Consider the following 17,347-nt stretch of genomic DNA (forward strand, 5'->3'; position numbering starts at 1 on the left):
GTAAAATAGTTTGAAGGCGCTTACAAATTCGCGTTGAATTTTTATAATTTTTTTACTTGATGATTTTGCGTACATTTGTTAAATGGAGAAAATGTGCCAGAACGTCAGGGGGAAAAATAATAAAAATTCAACGAAAATTTTGAGCCATTTGAAATTTGCACTTTATTGTACTAAAATTTAATAAGCTTTCAAACTGCGTAGCAGAATTTTCTCTAGAAATTCTAACTAGAAAACGTGTAATTCTGATGAAAGGCTTGTGGAATTTTTCTATTTTTTGTATAAGATTTGAAACACGGATCTACATGGTTTTTGTTAGACTTTGGGTTATACTTTTATAAAAAAAAAAATATATTAAAAATTAAAAAAAAAAAAATAATTAAGATTTAAAAAAAAATTTAATAAAAAAATTTTATTTAAAAAAACTAACATTTAGAAAACAAAGTAGGAAAATAGTTGAAACTTTATATACAAGTTTTTATATAAAATTAGAAAATTAAATTTTTACGGTTCTGTTAGAAAATGAGCTGTGCTTTTATAAAAAAAAGGTACTAAACTATCAAAAAACATAAAAAAATAAAAATATTTAAAACCTAGCAAAAAGTTGATGAGCGCTGTTGGTTTGTCGCTGGGTGTTTATATATGCCTTTGCTGACGATTGCTCTTGAACAAGCTTAAAAATATATATAAAAATTGTAAATAATTTCTTCATCAATTATCATTATTTTTTTATTTAATGTATTTCCTTTTATGGAGCGCTATGAAGTGGATAAGAACTTTAAAGCAAAAAATGTAGGAAATATTTTGCTTATTTATTTATTTGGTCTACAGAATTACAAATTCGTACAAATTAGTTACTAATTAACTTTATTTTGTAATGTATTGCCCATTTTGATCAATGACCTTTGGACATCTTTCAAGCAGCATCATAATCCCACGTTCATAAAACTTCTGGGTTTTATTAGCAAAAAACTGAATCAGGCACAATTTGACATCAATCATCATTATTGAAATTTTTACCATTCAATTAGTTCTGCAAAGACCGAAACAAATGATAGTCTGACGGTGCAAGATAAGGGCTATATGGTGAATGCATCAAAAGTTCCCAGCCAACCTCTCTCAGTTTTTGGAGAGTGACCAAAGATGTATGCGGTCTAGCGTTGTCCTGATGAAATATGACACCTTTACGATTGATCAATTCTGGTCGCTTCTCTTGATGACTGTATTCAATTTGTCCAATTGTTGGCAGTAGACATCTGAATTAATCGTTTGATTCCTCTGAAGCAGCTCAACACCACACCCTTCCAGACCCACCAAAATTACAGCATAATCTTCTTTTGGTGAATATCAGCCTTTGAAGTGGTTTGTGTTGCTTTATCATACTTGGACCATGATCGTTTTCGATTGACATTATTGTAAACAATCCATTTTTCATCACCAGTGATCATCCGCTTCAAAAACGGATCGACTTCATTGCGTTTAAGATGCATATCACAAGCGTTGATTCGGTTTGTTAAATGAATTTCTTTCAATTCATGTGGTACCCAAATATCAAGCTTTTTTACCAGTCCAAGACTCTTTATATGCTCATAAACGGTTGATAACTCCAATCTCACGCAAAGTTATAATATAATACATGGCGATCAAATCGATTAAAGCCTTGATAACGTCTTCATCGACATCACTTGGCCGACCTAAACGTGGCTCATCTTTAAGTAAAAAATCTCAGAACGGAATTTGATAAACCAATTTCGATACTCTCTTTCTTTTAAGGCTTTATCTCCATACAAATCACGTAACTTTTTAGCAGCCTTCTCTGCGCCTTTTTCTTTATAGAAAAAATAAAGTAAAATATGACAAAAATGCTCTTTTGTGGGCTCCATATAAAAATTGACGCCAAACAAGCAAATATAATATTAACAAAATTACGCGCACTTTTTTTCTAAAGCAAGCTAAAAGTGACAGCTAATAACTGCCAAAAGTAAAAATAGTCACAAGCTGTTCAAAACAATTATCAACACCGTCTATATGTAAAATAGGCAATTACTTTCGGGACAACCCAATAGAAATATTCTTGGAATGCATTTTTTTGTTGTTATAATCTGATAGGTGACTATCATTCGGAATTCACAGAGAGAACGTTGGTTCGAATCTCGGTGAAACGCCAAAATTAAGAAAAACATTTTTCTAATAGCGGTCGCCCCTCGGCAGGCAATGGCAAGCCTCCGAGTGTATTTCTGCCATGAAAAAGCTCCTCATAAAAAATATCTGCCGTTCGGAGACGGCTTGAAACTGTAGGTCCCTCCATTTGTGGAACAACATCAAGACGCACACCACAAATAAGAGGAGGAGCTCGGCGAAACACCCAAAAAGGGTGTACGCGCCAATTATATATATATATATATATATAATCTGGTAGATAATTTCATGGCATTTATTTTTTGAATATAATGCCCATCCGATGATTAGTCCATTCCATCAGTCCAATATTTGACTACTTTTTCCAATAAATCTGGCCGTATGTCGTCAATGATGGCTTGAATATTGCAATAAATCGATTGTTAAGTCGCTGCAAAGCCAATTGCGCCGTCTTGTTCGATGTAAATGTCATCGATATTTACCTGATTAATTTTTGGAAACAAAAGTTCAGTACTTAATTTTTTCAAAGTAAATTTCCACCATTTGGAAGCGTTGCAGTTTGCCATTCTCAGCTGTCAGAGTCACAGTTACCGGTATCGATAGTTCTCATGCAGCTGAAAACACACCCTATAGTTGAAAGGCGTGGGAGCAGTGTCATATGGAATAACCCCATTCTTAGCGTTCTTTTCCGATTTCTGTGAAATTTCGGAGAAGGTCTTCAATATAAAAGAGACTCCGTAAACACACATACATACCCATAAAGAGCGGCATGAACGGAGCCCTGAGGCTGAAGCTCACTTTGACAATCTGTTCGCGATTTTGATGAAATTTTGAGCTTAAACATCATAGATAGCCAGCTGTATAAATGATTTTTAATAATACTTCGAAAGGAGAAAAGTGTAGAGAGGTATTCGTTTTGATTAGTTGCTCACTTTCGACCACTCGTCGGTATTACTTTATTAATTTCGTTTGTAATCTCTAGCCCTTCAGAAGCTCATTGGAGTATGAATGATGAAGTAATGCAATTAATATGACAAGTTTACATACATACACACGTGGTTAGTTATTTATGGCACTTTTCATTAAGCCTTCAAACGTCATACTGTATACACACACCATCAGCTGCCAAATTCTCACTCAATAATATTTGCTTTATCGCGCTCATTTTTGGAAGTTTCATATTCAGATTTATTCAGCCCGTGTGATAAATAATTTGTGTGTATATGTTTTTGAATAACAATTTATGGAAAAACCCCCAGTAGAAAAATCATACTTTTACAAAAACTATGTTAAAGTTGTATGATGAATGGACTCCACGCTCGCATTGCACGATCTTTCAGTAGTTTATGACTAATTCCCTTTTATGGTGTATTTTTTTTTTTTTTTGTGTTTTTGTTTTTTTTTTTTGATGAAAAATAGGTGAACGCAATTGCAAAAAATCTAATAAGTTCAACTAAGTACTTGTGGGGAATGGAAATTATAGTGACAAATGTAGTTGACATAAATCATACACATTGATGGGTACCTTCAACTTCCGCTGGTATCACAAAAACATAGTGAATAGTTGAATATTAGAATTGAGTACAGTGTGTGAAAATTGATCTGGTATGAAAGTCAATTTTCTTTAGAAATGTAAACAAGAACAAAATCAATGATAAGAATATTACCTTACATTTTTCTCAAAAGATGCTTACATTTATGTGTTTCTTAAAACTAAAAAATAAAAAACAATTTTTTTTTTAAATATTTTTTTTTTAATTTATACTATTTTTCTAAAAAATTTAGTGTGGAGTATTGTAAAATTTTTTTTTTCAATATTTATATAAGGTTGGCCAAAAAGTCTTGCGGTATTTCCGCAAGCTTGTCTTTGCAAGCGCGTAGTTCTAGTTGTATTCGTCGCATCGGTTCACGTTAGAGCTTTTTGGAAAGCTCTTTTTACGTGCTAACACGTGTTTGATTAATTGTTGTTTGTTTTTAGTCGTTCGTGAGTTATAGCGTCGCAAACATGGAACAAAATAAAGAGAAAATACGGCATATTTTACAGTACTACTACGAAAAGGGCAAAAATGCATCTCATGCTGCCAATAAAATTTGTGCAGTTTATGGACCCGATACAGTTTCCATTTCCACCGCACAACGATGGTTTCAACGTTTTCGTTCTGGTGCAGAGGTGATCGAAGATGCGCCACGGTCCGGAAGGCCTGTCGTCGAAAATTTCGATAAAATCGTTGAATTGATCGAAAGAGACCGGCATAGTAGCATCCGTAGCATCGGCCAAGAGCTGGGCATGAGTCATCAAACCGTTATAAACCATTTGAAGAAGCTTGGATTCAAAAAGAAGCTCGATGTATGGGTGCCACACGACTTGACGCAAAAAACATTTTTGCCCGTATGGATGCATGCGAATCGCTTCCGAATCGCAACAAAATCGACCCGTTTTTGAAGCGGATGGTGACTGGCGATGAAAAGTGGGTCACTTACGACAACGTGAAGCGCAAACGGTCGTGGTCGAAAAGCGGTGAAGCTGCCCAGACGGTGGCCAAGCCTGGATTGACGGCCAGGAAGGTTCTTCTGTGTGTTTGGTGGGATTGGCAGGGAATCATCCACTATGAGCTGCTCCCCTATGGCCAAACGCTCAATTCGGACCTGTACTGCCAACAACTAGACCGCTTGAATGCAGCACTCATGCAGAAGAGGCCATCTTTGATCATCAGAGGCCGAATTGTCTTCCATCAGGACAATGCCAGGCCACACACATCTTTGGTGACGCGCCAGAAGCTCCGGGAGCTCGGATGAGAGGTTCTTTTGCATCCACCGTATAGTCCGTATCTCGCACCAAGTGATTACCACCTATTTCTGTCCATGGCGAACGAGCTTGGTAGTCGGAAGTTGTCCACAAGAGGGTCCTGTGAAAATTGGCTCTCCGAGTTTTTTGACGATAGGGAAGCGAGCTTCTATAAGAGGGGCATTATGAAGTTGGCATCTCGTTGGGAACTCGTCGTCGAACAAAACGGCGAATATTTGACTTAAATCGCATTATTATAACCAATTTTATGAACAATTGAAAATTCAATAAAAATACCGCAAGACTTTTTTGACAACCTTATATATATATGTTTTGATTAGTTTTTTATTTTTATTTTTTTATTTACATTTTTTTTGTTTTTTCTTTTGTTTTTGGTTAAAAATTTTAAATACGAACTTATTTCTGTAAATTTAGTGTTTTTTTCTGTTTTGTAAAATTTTTCTTATACTGATTATTTCAAGTTGAAAATTTTAATGTGGAGTGTTTTAATAATTTTTTTCAATATTTATATTGTATATTATTTTCTTTTAATTTTTTTATTTTTATGTTTTGTAATTTACATTAAATTTAATTTTTTTTATTTACATTTTTTTTTTGTTTGATTAAAAATTTTAAATACCAACATATTTTTCTAAATTTTTTTTTGTTGTAAAAGTTTTTCAAAACATTTTTTAGCGAAGATGATTCTTTGTAATCTTAAATATAATTGCATTTGAATATAACCTTAAATTTAAGTTTAAATTAAAATTATTTGTGCACTTGAGCAGAATAAAAAGTAAGCTAAAAAATTTTGAGATTATTTCAAGTTGAAAATTTTGATATGGAGTATTCAAATATTAGTTTTTTGCATTTTTTTATTTATCTTTTTTTTAATTTTTATTTTTAGTTTTTTCTTAAAAATATTTGGTACTCAATTCTAATAATTCTTTTCCAATATATTTATAAATTGTTTTTATTTTTTTTATTTATAAATTTGTTTTCCTTTTTTATTTTTAGTTTTATCTTTATTTTTATTTTTATCTTTATTTTGTTGTTAAACATTTTGAATACCCCACTTTTTTTCCTACCTTCAATCAAACTCTTGTGTCCGATCACGTGGTTCCCTGTGCCGACTTACCATACGAATGTGCAAAAGGTTAGGTTAGGTTGAAGTGGTTGTCCACTGTGGGACCACCTCAGGCTCATGGCCCATCGTGATGTTCACAATGAATGTGAAGAAATAAAATTCCGTTATATAATACATTTTCAAATCCCCGATAAGCATATTTTTTTGTCCCATGTAACAGAATCTTTGTCGGAAACTTGTTATGTTTTGTGTTTTACAGTATTAGAAAAATCAAACGAGTTTGAGCTAAGACATTTGACTCTGTTATTTAGTCATAAGAAAATCATCATACACATTTTGGAAAAATTTAATCCATAATATTCCATTGAATAATTATTATTTTAAAGAAACTTTACTTTAGACGAAATCTTAAGCCACAGCCGTGAGTCAATAATAGATTAAATAATGCAGTCAAATGCCATAATTTAGTGCTTATTCAGCAAAATTGTTGAGTCAAAAAAGTCCACAAAAGTGCTTAAAAATCGATAAACACTACTTGAAATACCAAAAAAGTATATACTCTCAGCGATGTACTACAGTTCGCGAACTTTATTTATTTTTCAACAAAAAAAAAAACAAAAACATAAACTAAACACTTCGAATTGTACTGCAAAGCATTAAGATAAAGTTAAGACTAAAACAAATTAAATTGTGCCCGAAAATTTAGACCGTAATCGTGACATGCTGCAAAATCGTTTCATTCAAACGCTCAAAATTCTCTAAACGCGTATTCAAATTGTCGATCATGCGAAAAGCGCGATCAAATTTTTGTTCATAAAAGCCCACAATAGCTTTGAGTTCTCTGCGAAAAGTCTCCACATGCTCTTGCGTATTCTTCCGCAGCTTCGCTAATTGGCCAAGAGTATTTCCACTCACTGCCTCAACCGCTTCAGCCTGTTGTTGACTGCTCATAGCCAAGTCCTCCTCTGCGCTATCTTCCTCCAAACGATACATGCACGCGATCTTATTGATGTATGTACCCGGATACTCTGGATCTATTTCATCATAACCATAAATAATTTTGTGCGGTTTTAGCAGAATCTCCATAAGAATATTTAAATTGTAACAATTCCAATTATTTGCGCGTATATCGAAGTGACTTAATTGCTCTAGATACGGGAAGTTCAGCGGATTGATCTCACGCAACTGATTATAGGAGACGTTGTCAATGGGCAGCTCTCGCAAACCGGTGTTGCCAAGGTCCAAACGTTTCAGAGCATTGGCTAGCCATGATAAGGGCAGCGTGCCCAACTCGGGATTGTCGCCCAAGTCCAGTACTTGTAAGTTGGTAGCACGCGATAATGTGCCAATCTGCTGGAGTGAGTTATTGCGTAGATTCAGCGTCTCCAACTGCTGCGGCTCGGCAAAGTACAGCTCCAGTATGCGATTGTAGCTGAGGTCAACGTTATGGACATATCCGTAAATATTGACACGCCGGAGTGTGCAATTGGAAGCCACTAAATTTCGCAACTGTAGCTTCAAGACAAGTGTACGTAGCTCGGGATTGTTCGAAATATCCAAGATGATAAGCTGTGCCTGACGCCGAAATGTATTCTCGCCAATGTCTTGCAGACGATTCGCGCCCAACGTGAGAATCTTCAAATTCAGATTATTGAGAAAGAGCTGATTGTTAAGCGTATGCAAACGATTATCGTCCAGATGTAGCTCCTCCAAGGCAGGCAGTTGATCGAACAAACCAGTCGGCAATTGCGTCAAAAGATTTTGGTGCATATCCAAATAACGTAACTTGGTTAGACCCTCAAAACTACTGGGATGTAGAAGCGTCAAGCGATTGGAATCGAGGAAAAGATATTGCAGATCGCTGGCAAATTTGAATGTTGAGGCTCCGATTGTCTGCAAGCGATTGTTGGAGAGCAATAAGATGCGCAAATCTTGTGACATGAGGAAGCACTCCCACGTCATCACTTGTATGGAGCAATTGCGCATATCCAACTCCTTCACACCTATCGCATAGAAGAGATGCAACGGAAAACGTGCGAAGGTCGATTTCTCAAAGATCAGCGTGTCATAGTTGTGCTCGTTGACGATGTCGTAGGTGGCGCGGTCTTTATTGATGTGCACATCAGGTTTGATATCGAAAAACGCCACCTCATCGAGTCGGCCATAGTTGAAGTTGTAGCAAAAGCCTTTGAGGCAATGGTCGTCCAAAGTTTTAATATTACGCATTTGTGGGCGTGGCTCTTCGAAACTATTTGTGGTTTCAAACTGATTCGTCATTTGTGTTGATGCGATCGTCGGTTCTGCAGTGTTTGGTGGTGCAGCATTGCTGACCTCCGCCGACTGTACACTCAGCTCCATACTCTCTTCAGTTGAGTCTTCAGGTGCGTACATATTTTCTGCGCTGTGCACGGAGCTAAGCGCGAACAGGCTCAGAGCAAGTAGCGATATGACGAGGTCACATTTCAAGTGCATCTTCGACAGAATTGGTGATTGTGTCGCTTAAATTGTACTTTTTGAGTTTTCAAAAATGCTTTTTGCTTGTGACACTGAACTTAATTTTTTTTTATTGCTAGTCGATTTTTTTTTTAATTTCGATTTTAGCTAATTTGCTCCGTATTCACCGACGTTCGCCTTCTAACTGATCTCATCGGTGCAATACTATTTTTCGTGCTAAAATTTTGTTGTTTTTCACTATTCTATTAATTCAAAAATAATTCTAAAATGTATGTTTCATTTTAATGATATTTTATTAATGCATATGATTTGTTTTTGTGTTGTTAATTTTTCCTTTGAAATATTATATTTTTTTATTATTTTGCAAATTACAAACAATTGCCGCGCCATTGTTGTTGCTGCCGCCTTTATTATAAATCATCATTTCGCTATAATTCATATAAAATTGACCTATACTGTTTTAGCAGTTGCGTTTGCTGGTTCGTTTTTTTCATGTTTTTTTCAATTTTTTTCCTTATAAATATTTTTCACAGTGCTCTCATCACGTCGACTTGATCAAAAATCGCTCTAGTTCTATAAATGAGAAGTAAATGTGCATTTTGTGTATACACACTCTGTCAAAATGTACCCGGAAGTGGAGAAGCCCTTTTAACGTGAAGGTAGAAATACCAGAAAACAAGATTAGATGGCGGCAAATGATTGATACCTTCTTTGCACTCTGCGCCAAGTGAGTGACCAAACTTAAATTTGTAGAAAAATACCCGATTTATGGGGAAAAGTTTCACGAATTTTTGAGCTTTGAAACGTGATAACGCACCATATCACAAGTCTATAGGTTTAAATGAATTTCTGGCCAAAGAAACAAAGAAAAATGATCCAACATTCACATGATATGGTTTCGACTGATTTGCTTCTCTTTCCAAATTTCAAATTACCGTTTCGGGGATCAGTTTTCAGTCGATAAAAGACATTAGAAATAATTCATAGCCTGAACTAAAGTTTATTACTGAAAGTGGGTTTGACAAATGTTTTAATGGTTGGTTTTATTTGCTTTCTAAAGTGGAGTATTTCCAAAGGCGGCCACTTTGAAGGCGATACATTAAATGTTTCGTGCTTTACTGACCAATTTCCGATACTTTTTTAACAGAGTATACGTTATTTGCACATTTATTCAACTCTACAATACAATACTTAGGCATACAAATACAGTTGCGTGCATTAAAGTTCGGGTGCCCAAAAAAATTGCGGTAATTACTATTTTTTCAGGGGTGTGTAAGATTATGTTAGTAGTACATACAATTAATTCCTGGAAAAAAAAATTAAATAGATAAATAATCTAAACTAAAATGAGAAAAAGATAACAAAAAATAAAAAAATAAAATAAAAAAGAAAAACAAAAAAATTTTAATCAAATTAAAATTAAAATTTAAAAAATTGAAAATAAAAATATAAAAGAAATTTTAAAAAATATATAAAAAAGTACAATAAAAAAATAAAGTAAAATAAAAATTTATTTATTGTTTCTTTGGAATATCACTTAAAAATGAGGGGCTTTAGAAGATGATATTAAATTTGAAAGCAGAAATACCTCCGAGAGTCATCGAATGCTGGCGGAATTATATGGTGAACATAACACATGGGCTGAAAAGTCCTAGGCCTAACAGTGCTCACTATGGCAAAACTAGATGAATTGAACTTCGAATTGCTCCCACATCCGTCGTATTCGCCACATTTGGCTCCCACCGTCTAGCAGACCTAAAAAAATGCTCGCCGGTAAGAAGTTTTGCTCGAATGAAGAGATTTTCGCTGAAACTGATGCTTCTTTTGAGGCATAAATCGTTCTACAAAAGTGATATTGAAATGTTAGAGCAGCGTTGGAATGATGCGTTGTTGTTGATGGAAATTACGTAGATGAATGATGCTAATTATGAACAAATCTTTGTTAGTTCCGGGACTTTTCAGCCCATGTGCTAATCCGTGTGTGTGATTTGCAGGCGTTACTCTGTGAAAACTACTGTCAAATGCAAGAAAAGCTTGCAGAATCGAAACAGCGGTTCCCATGCGCCTGAAAGCCCTGAAGCTAAACTGGGTGGCATATGAATTGAAGCTTCGCCGTTAGAAGGCTTTTGCTCGTCAGAAATGTTTATTAAACGTCATAAGAAAAACATCGATTGGAAGCTAAGTATGAAAACGGGTCTCTTTTGACGGTCCTAATTTTTAACTTCTCGCCAACGCAGCACTTACGAGGTGTGTTCAAAAAGTATCGCGAATTTTGAATTTTCGCAGGCTACATATATTCGAATTTATATTATTTTGTGGCGATATGTTGGTACTCATGTCTCTCACTCATCCGACGAATTCGGCTATTTTGAATGTTCAGTTAATTGTTGACAGCTGCTCTGCTTGCACGTGTTTCGGCTCGTCTTCGATCTTTACCTATTCAAAAGGATGGATCGAAGAACCTGTATCAAATTTTGTGAGAAAAACGAAATTAAGTGCGCGGATGCATTCCGAATGTTGACTGTGTCATATGGAGAAGCTACTTTGGACCAAAGTAACGTTTATCGGTGCTACAAAATGCTCTCAGAAGGCCGAGAAGATGTGAACGACGAAAAACGTGTTGGACGCCCGAGTACTTCAACAACAGACGAAAAAATTGATGAAGTGAATCGTCGAATCACCGTTAGAGAAGTTGCTGAGGACCTAGTCATATCGATTGCCTAGTGCCATTTGATTTTTTTTATTGATTTGGGCATGAGACGGGTCGCCGCAAAATTCGTAGCAAAAGTGCTCAATTTCGAACGAAAGCAGCATCGCATGAACATTGCTAATGAGATGTTGGACTCTGTCCGCGACGACCCAAATTTGCTCCAGACGGTCATACTGGTGACGAATCGTGGGTTTATGGTTATGACGTGGAAACTAAAGCTCAATTATCTTCATGGAGGCTGCCGGACGAACCAAGACCGATAAAAGCGCGCCAAGTTCGGTCGAATGTAAAAGTTTTGCTTACCGTTTTCTTCGATTGCAGGGGCGTTGTGCATCATGAGTTCTTGCCACAGAGTAAAACGGTCAATAAGGAATATTACTTGCAAGTTATGCGCAATTTGTGCGAAGCAATCTGCCAGAAACGCCCGGATTTGTGGAAGAACAAAAATTGGCTCCTGCATCACGATAACGCCCCCGTTCACACATCGTTGCTTGTGCGCGACTTTTTGGTCAAAAACAATACACTAATGATGCCACAGCCACCGTATTCCCCAGATCTAGCCCCTGTGACTTTTTCTTGTTCCCGAAACTGAAGAGGCCCACGAAAGGACGACGCTACGCTACGCTTGACGAGAAAAAGACGGCATCGAAGGAGAAGCTGCACAAGATAAAAAAAAAAATTATTTTTGTAGTGCTTCGAAGACTGGAAAAAACGTTGGCACAAGTGCATAATATCTCATGGGGATTACTTTGAAGGGAACAAAATAGATATTAATGAATAAATAAATAATTTTTGAAAAAAAAACATGAAATTCGCGATACTTTTTGAACACACCTCGTACACTCCAAAACTAAAAATCCGTGATGCGTAACCAATGAAGTGTTGTTGGTGGTGGTCCACAAAAGGGACTGATATACTCATCATCTTCATTGTTTCCAACAACACCTACACGCCATATCGTCCGAATAATTTGATTTTATGATTTTAAATATTTTTTATTTATTTATTTTTGTTGTTTTTATTTTGTTTTTTTTTTATATTTTTTTTATTTCTATTTTTTTTTTTTATTTATACTCTTTTTATTTTTATTTACACTTATTTAATTTTATTTTTCAAATTTTTTATAAAATTTTAATTAATTTTTTTTATAAAATTTTAATTAATTTTTTTTATTGCTTACAATCCTAAATATAATCGTACAAGTCACATATTCGCATAGCTGGAACAACTTTCAAACTACCCTATAAATTCAAGTAAAGCCTTGATATTCGTTTATTTCTTTCTGGTATAAAACCAACCCTTAACCCTTTCGGTCCGAACGGGACTTATATGTCCCGGCAGTGTTTGAAGATACCTATAATTTTGATGGGACAAAAGACTTTTATTTCACCCATTGCAACTATTAAACATATAAAATAATTTGTATTTCCGTTAGCGGCTTTCCGTACCGAAAGGGTTAAAAGAGAATCGCAGAACTATGTACATTGTGAAAAAAACCTGGCGTTCAGATTGCCATAAGATTTAATGGAATATAAACTGTGTTAAATAACTATAACACAGGGACTTATCGACAAGTTTTGACCATTTATTTGTTTCGCATTTTATTTTAATATTTTTTTTTTTATGAAAATGTGCTTCATTTTCCTACAAAAACCACGTGAATCCAAGCTTCAAACTTTGTGCAACTGAAAAAAAAATCAACTAATTTTCACTAAATTTTTCAGAATAATTATTGAATTTTGGTATAATAAAGTGGAAGTTTCAAGTGGCTTGACAATTTTTTTCATGTCCGTGTTGGGTGTTTCCTTCCATATAAAAGAAAAAAATGTCGATCTTTCGTTTTGTGCTTGTAATTGCAGCTTAGATCACGGCATGCAAATAGATATAAGCGCTCCTGCTCAGAAAGTAACCCATATGTATTTGTTTGTTGGGTGAAAAAGTCTTTTGTTTAATTTTTTTTTGGTTTTCTTTATTATAAATTTTCCGCCTTGATTTGTTTCTGGCGTTTAAATATTTGTGTAGTACATTTTAACTCTTCATATTCCTCTGTTATGCGTATTTCTTGCTGCCCTTTCGCGTACGATAGACAAAACAAAACAATCTATTAAAAGGTTAGAAGATTAAAATCTTCCACAAAAATGTTCGACGTTGTTTTTTTCCTTACATGGAACAGCTGAACACCATGCAGATTCAGCATACGAATGTGAAGAAATAAACTTGCATCATAAACTTTCAAATCGCTGATAAGCATATATTTGTTTAAGGAACAAAAAATCCATTATATTCCCGGTAGATGGCTGTAGTGATCGATATCTCGTAAAGTATCGATCAAACAATTCAAAGTTTATGCTCATTGTCAAGGTGACATTTCGCACTAAAAAATTCGTTTACTATTTTTTGTTTGTTCCATTCAGTTGTGAGTTACAGGGTGTTAATAATGGAAGTCAACAAAGAGAAAATTCGGTACATTTTACAGTTTTTCTTTGACAAATATAAATAAAGAAATAATGGATTTCTGTTTTCCCCAAACAACTATTTTTTGTCCGCTTTATCGGAATCCATTGTCGAAAACTTGTTATGTTTTTTGCTTTTGTGTCTTACAGTATTAGAAAAATCAAACGAGCTTCGGCAAAAAAATCATAAAAATTCTGGAAAAATGTAATCCATAATTTTCCATTAAAAAATTATTATTTTGAAGAAACTTCCCTTTAGACGAAATCCACGGCTGTGAGTGATTAATAGTTTAAATAATGCAGTAAAATGCCATAATTTAGTGCGTATACAGCAAAACTGTTGAGTCAAAAGTCCACAAAAGTGCTTAAAAATCGAAACGCACTTCTTGAAATACCAAAAAAGTCAGAGATGTACTACAGTTTGTGAAAGTTTTTTATTTTTCGAAAAAAAGAAAATATAAACTAAACACTTCGAATTGTACTGGAAAACATTAAGATAAAGTTAAGATTAAAACAAATTAAATTGTGCCCGAAAATTTAGACCGTAATCGTGACATGCTGCAAAATCGTTTCATTGAAACGCTCAAACTTCTCTAAACGCGCATTCAAATCGTCGATCATGCGAAAAGCGCGATCAAATTTTTGTTCATAAAAGCCCACAATAGCTTTGAGTTCTCTGCGAAAAGTCTCCACATGCTCTTGCGTATTCTTCCGCAGCTTCGCTAATTGGCCAAGAGTATTTCCACTCACCGCCTCAACCGCCTCAACCTGTTGTTGACTGCTCATAGCCAAGTCCTCCTCTGCGCTATCTTCCTCCAAACGATACATGCACGCGATCTTATTGATGTATGTACCCGGATACTCTGGATCTATTTCGTCATAACCATAAATAATTTTGTGCGAGCTTAGCAGAATTTCCATAAGAATATTTAAATTGTAACAATTCCAATTATTTGCGCGTATATCGAAGTGACTTAATTGTTCTAGATACGGGAAGTTCAGCGGATTGATCTCACGCAACTGATTATAGGAGACGTTGAGAAAGTTCAGTTGCTCTTGGTCGGCGATTGCCTCAATGGGCAGCTGTCGCAAACCGGTGTTGCCGAGGTCCAAACGTTTCAGAGCATTGGCTAGCCATGGTGAGGGCAGCGTGCCCAACTCGGGATTATCGCCCAAGTCCAGCACTTGTAAGTTGGTAGCACGCGATAATGAGGCAATCTGTTGGAGTGAGTTATTGCGTAGGTTCAGCGTCTCCAGCTGCTGCGGTTCGGCAAAGTATAGCTCCAGTATGCGATTGTAGCTGAGGTCGACATTACGGACATATCCGTAAATATTGACACGCTGGAGTGCGCAATTGGAAGCCACTAAATTTCGCAACTGTAGCTTCAAGACAAGTGTACGTAGCTCGGGATTGTTCGAAATATCCAAGATGATAAGCTGTGCCTGACGCCGAAATGTATTCTCGCCAATGTCTTGCAGACGATTCGCGCCCAACGTGAGAATCTTCAAATTCAGATTATTGAGAAAGAGCTGATTGTTAAGCGTATGCAAACGATTATCATCCAGATGTAACTCCTCCAAGGCAGGCAGTTGATCGAACAAACCAGCCGGCAATTGCGTCAAAAGATTTTGGTGCATATCCAAATAACGTAACTTGGTTAGACCCTCAAAACTACTGGGATGTAGAAGCGTCAAGCGATTGGAATCGAGGAAAAGATATTGCAGATCGCTGGCAAATTTGAATGTTGAGGCTCCGATTGTCTGCAAGCGATTGTTGGAGAGCAATAAGATGCGCAAATCTTGTGACATGAGGAAGCACTCCCACGTCATCACTTGTATGGAGCAATTGCGCATATCCAACTCCTTCACACCTATCGCATAGAAGAGATGCAACGGAAAACGTGCGAAGGTCGATTTCTCAAAGATCAGCGTGTCATAGTTGTGCTCGTTGACGATGTCGTAGGTGGCGCGGTCTTTATTGATGTGCACATCAGGTTTGATATCGAAAAACGCCACCTCATCGAGTCGGCCATAGTTGAAGTTGTAGCAAAAGCCTTTGAGGCAATGGTCGTCCAAAGTTTTAATATTACGCATTTGTGGGCGTGGCTCTTCGAAACTATTTGTGGTTTCAAACTGATTCGTCATTTGTGTTGATGCGATCATCGTCGGTTCTGCAGTGTTTGGTGGTGAAGCATTGCTGACCTCCGCCGACTGTACACTCAGCTCCATACTCTCTTCAGTTGAGTCTTCAGGTGCGTACATATTTTCTGCGCTGTGCACGGAGCTAAGCGCGAACAGGCTCAGAGCAAGTAGCGATATGACGAGGTCACATTTCAAATTCATCTTGGATAGAATTGGAGAATGAGTCACTTGAATTGGAGTTTATGAGTTCTTGAAAATGCTTTTTGTTGTTTTTTGCTTGTGACACTGAACTTAATTTTTTTTTATTGCTAGTCGATTTTTTTTTTAATTTCGATTTTAGCTAATTTGCTCCGTATTCACCGACGTTCGCGTTCTAACTGATCCCATTGGTGCAATACTATTTTTCGTGCTAAAATTTTGTTGTTTTTCGCTGTTCTATTAATTCAAAATAATTGTAAAATGTGTGTTTCATTTTAATGATATTTTATTAATGCAAATGATTTGTTTTTGTGTTGCTCATTTTTCCTTTGAAATATTATAATTTTTTATTATTTTGCAAATTACAAACAATTGCCGTGACATTGTTGTTGCTGCCGCCTTTATTATAAATCATCATTTCGCTATAATTTATATAAAATTGACCTATACTGTTTTTGTAGTTGCGTTTTCTGGTTCGTTTTTTTCATGTTTTTATTTTTTGTTTTCACATTTTTTTCCTTATAAATATTTTTCACAGTGCTCTCATCACGCCGACTTGATCAGAAATCGCTCTAGTTCTATAAATGAGAAGTAAATGTGCATTTTGTGTATACACACTCTGTCAAAAAAGTACCGGGAAGTGGAGAAGCGCTTTTAACGTGAAGTTAGAAATACCAAAAAACATACCTCCTTTGCACTCCGCGCCAAGTGAGTGACCAAACTTAAATTTGTAGAAAAATACCCGATTTATGGGGAAAATGTTCACGAATTTTTGAGCTTTGAAACGTGATAACGCACCATATCACAAGTCTATAGTTTTGAATGAATTTCTGGCCAAAGAAACAAAAAACAAAAATGATCCAACATTCACCTGATATGGTTTCGACTGATTTGCTTCTACTTCCAAAATTTAAATTACCTTTTCGTGGCATCAGTTTTCAGTCAATAAAAGACATTAGAAATAATTCATAGCCTGAACTAAAGTTGATTACTGAAAGTGGGTTTGACAAATGTTTTAATGATTGGTTTTATTTGCTTTCTAAAGTGGAGTATATCCAAAGGCGGCCACTTTGAAGGCGATGCAATAAATGTTTTGTGCTTTATTGACCAATTTGCGATACTTTTTTAGCAGAGTATACGTAATTTGCACATTTATTCAGCTCTACAATACTTATACATTCAAATACAGTTGCGTAGATTAAAATTCGGATGCTAAAAAAAAACTTACGATATTTCTAGTTTTTTTTTCACTTTTATGTTGGAAATCACGTTTTTTTTGTAACAACATGTAAGATTATATTAGTAGTACATAATATTAATTCCTTAAAGAAAATTTAAAAAAAGTAAAGAAAAATAAAATAAAAAAATAAAATTAAAAAAAA

At 35.5% G+C, this 17,347-nt stretch overlaps 2 protein-coding genes across 2 annotated transcripts; both read right to left on the reverse strand.

Annotated features, from left to right (window-relative positions):
* Nucleotides 1–5,998: 5,998 nt before the first annotated feature.
* Nucleotides 5,999–8,632, reverse strand: LOC129244666 (leucine-rich repeat-containing G-protein coupled receptor 5-like). The gene has a single exon (XM_054882431.1). The coding sequence runs from the start codon at nucleotides 8,478–8,480 to the stop codon at nucleotides 6,711–6,713; it is 1,770 nt and encodes a 589-aa protein (XP_054738406.1). The 5' UTR covers nucleotides 8,481–8,632; the 3' UTR covers nucleotides 5,999–6,710.
* Nucleotides 8,633–14,040: 5,408 nt separating this feature from the next.
* LOC129244671 (leucine-rich repeat-containing G-protein coupled receptor 5-like) lies at nucleotides 14,041–16,144 on the reverse strand. Its single transcript, XM_054882444.1, has one exon. The coding sequence runs from the start codon at nucleotides 15,966–15,968 to the stop codon at nucleotides 14,163–14,165; it is 1,806 nt and encodes a 601-aa protein (XP_054738419.1). The 5' UTR covers nucleotides 15,969–16,144; the 3' UTR covers nucleotides 14,041–14,162.
* Between the last annotated feature and the right edge of the window lie 1,203 nt (nucleotides 16,145–17,347).

The sequence above is a fragment of the Anastrepha obliqua genome, chromosome 1, assembly GCF_027943255.1.
Source record: "Anastrepha obliqua isolate idAnaObli1 chromosome 1, idAnaObli1_1.0, whole genome shotgun sequence".
Taxonomy (NCBI): Eukaryota; Metazoa; Arthropoda; class Insecta; order Diptera; family Tephritidae; genus Anastrepha; species Anastrepha obliqua.

Bases quoted from the DNA above. Each gene is read 5' to 3' on its own strand.
- LOC129244666 (XM_054882431.1), bottom strand. From the start codon at position 8,480: ATGCACTTGAAATGTGACCTCGTCATATCGCTACTTGCTCTGAGCCTG.
- LOC129244671 (XM_054882444.1), bottom strand. From the start codon at position 15,968: ATGAATTTGAAATGTGACCTCGTCATATCGCTACTTGCTCTGAGCCTG.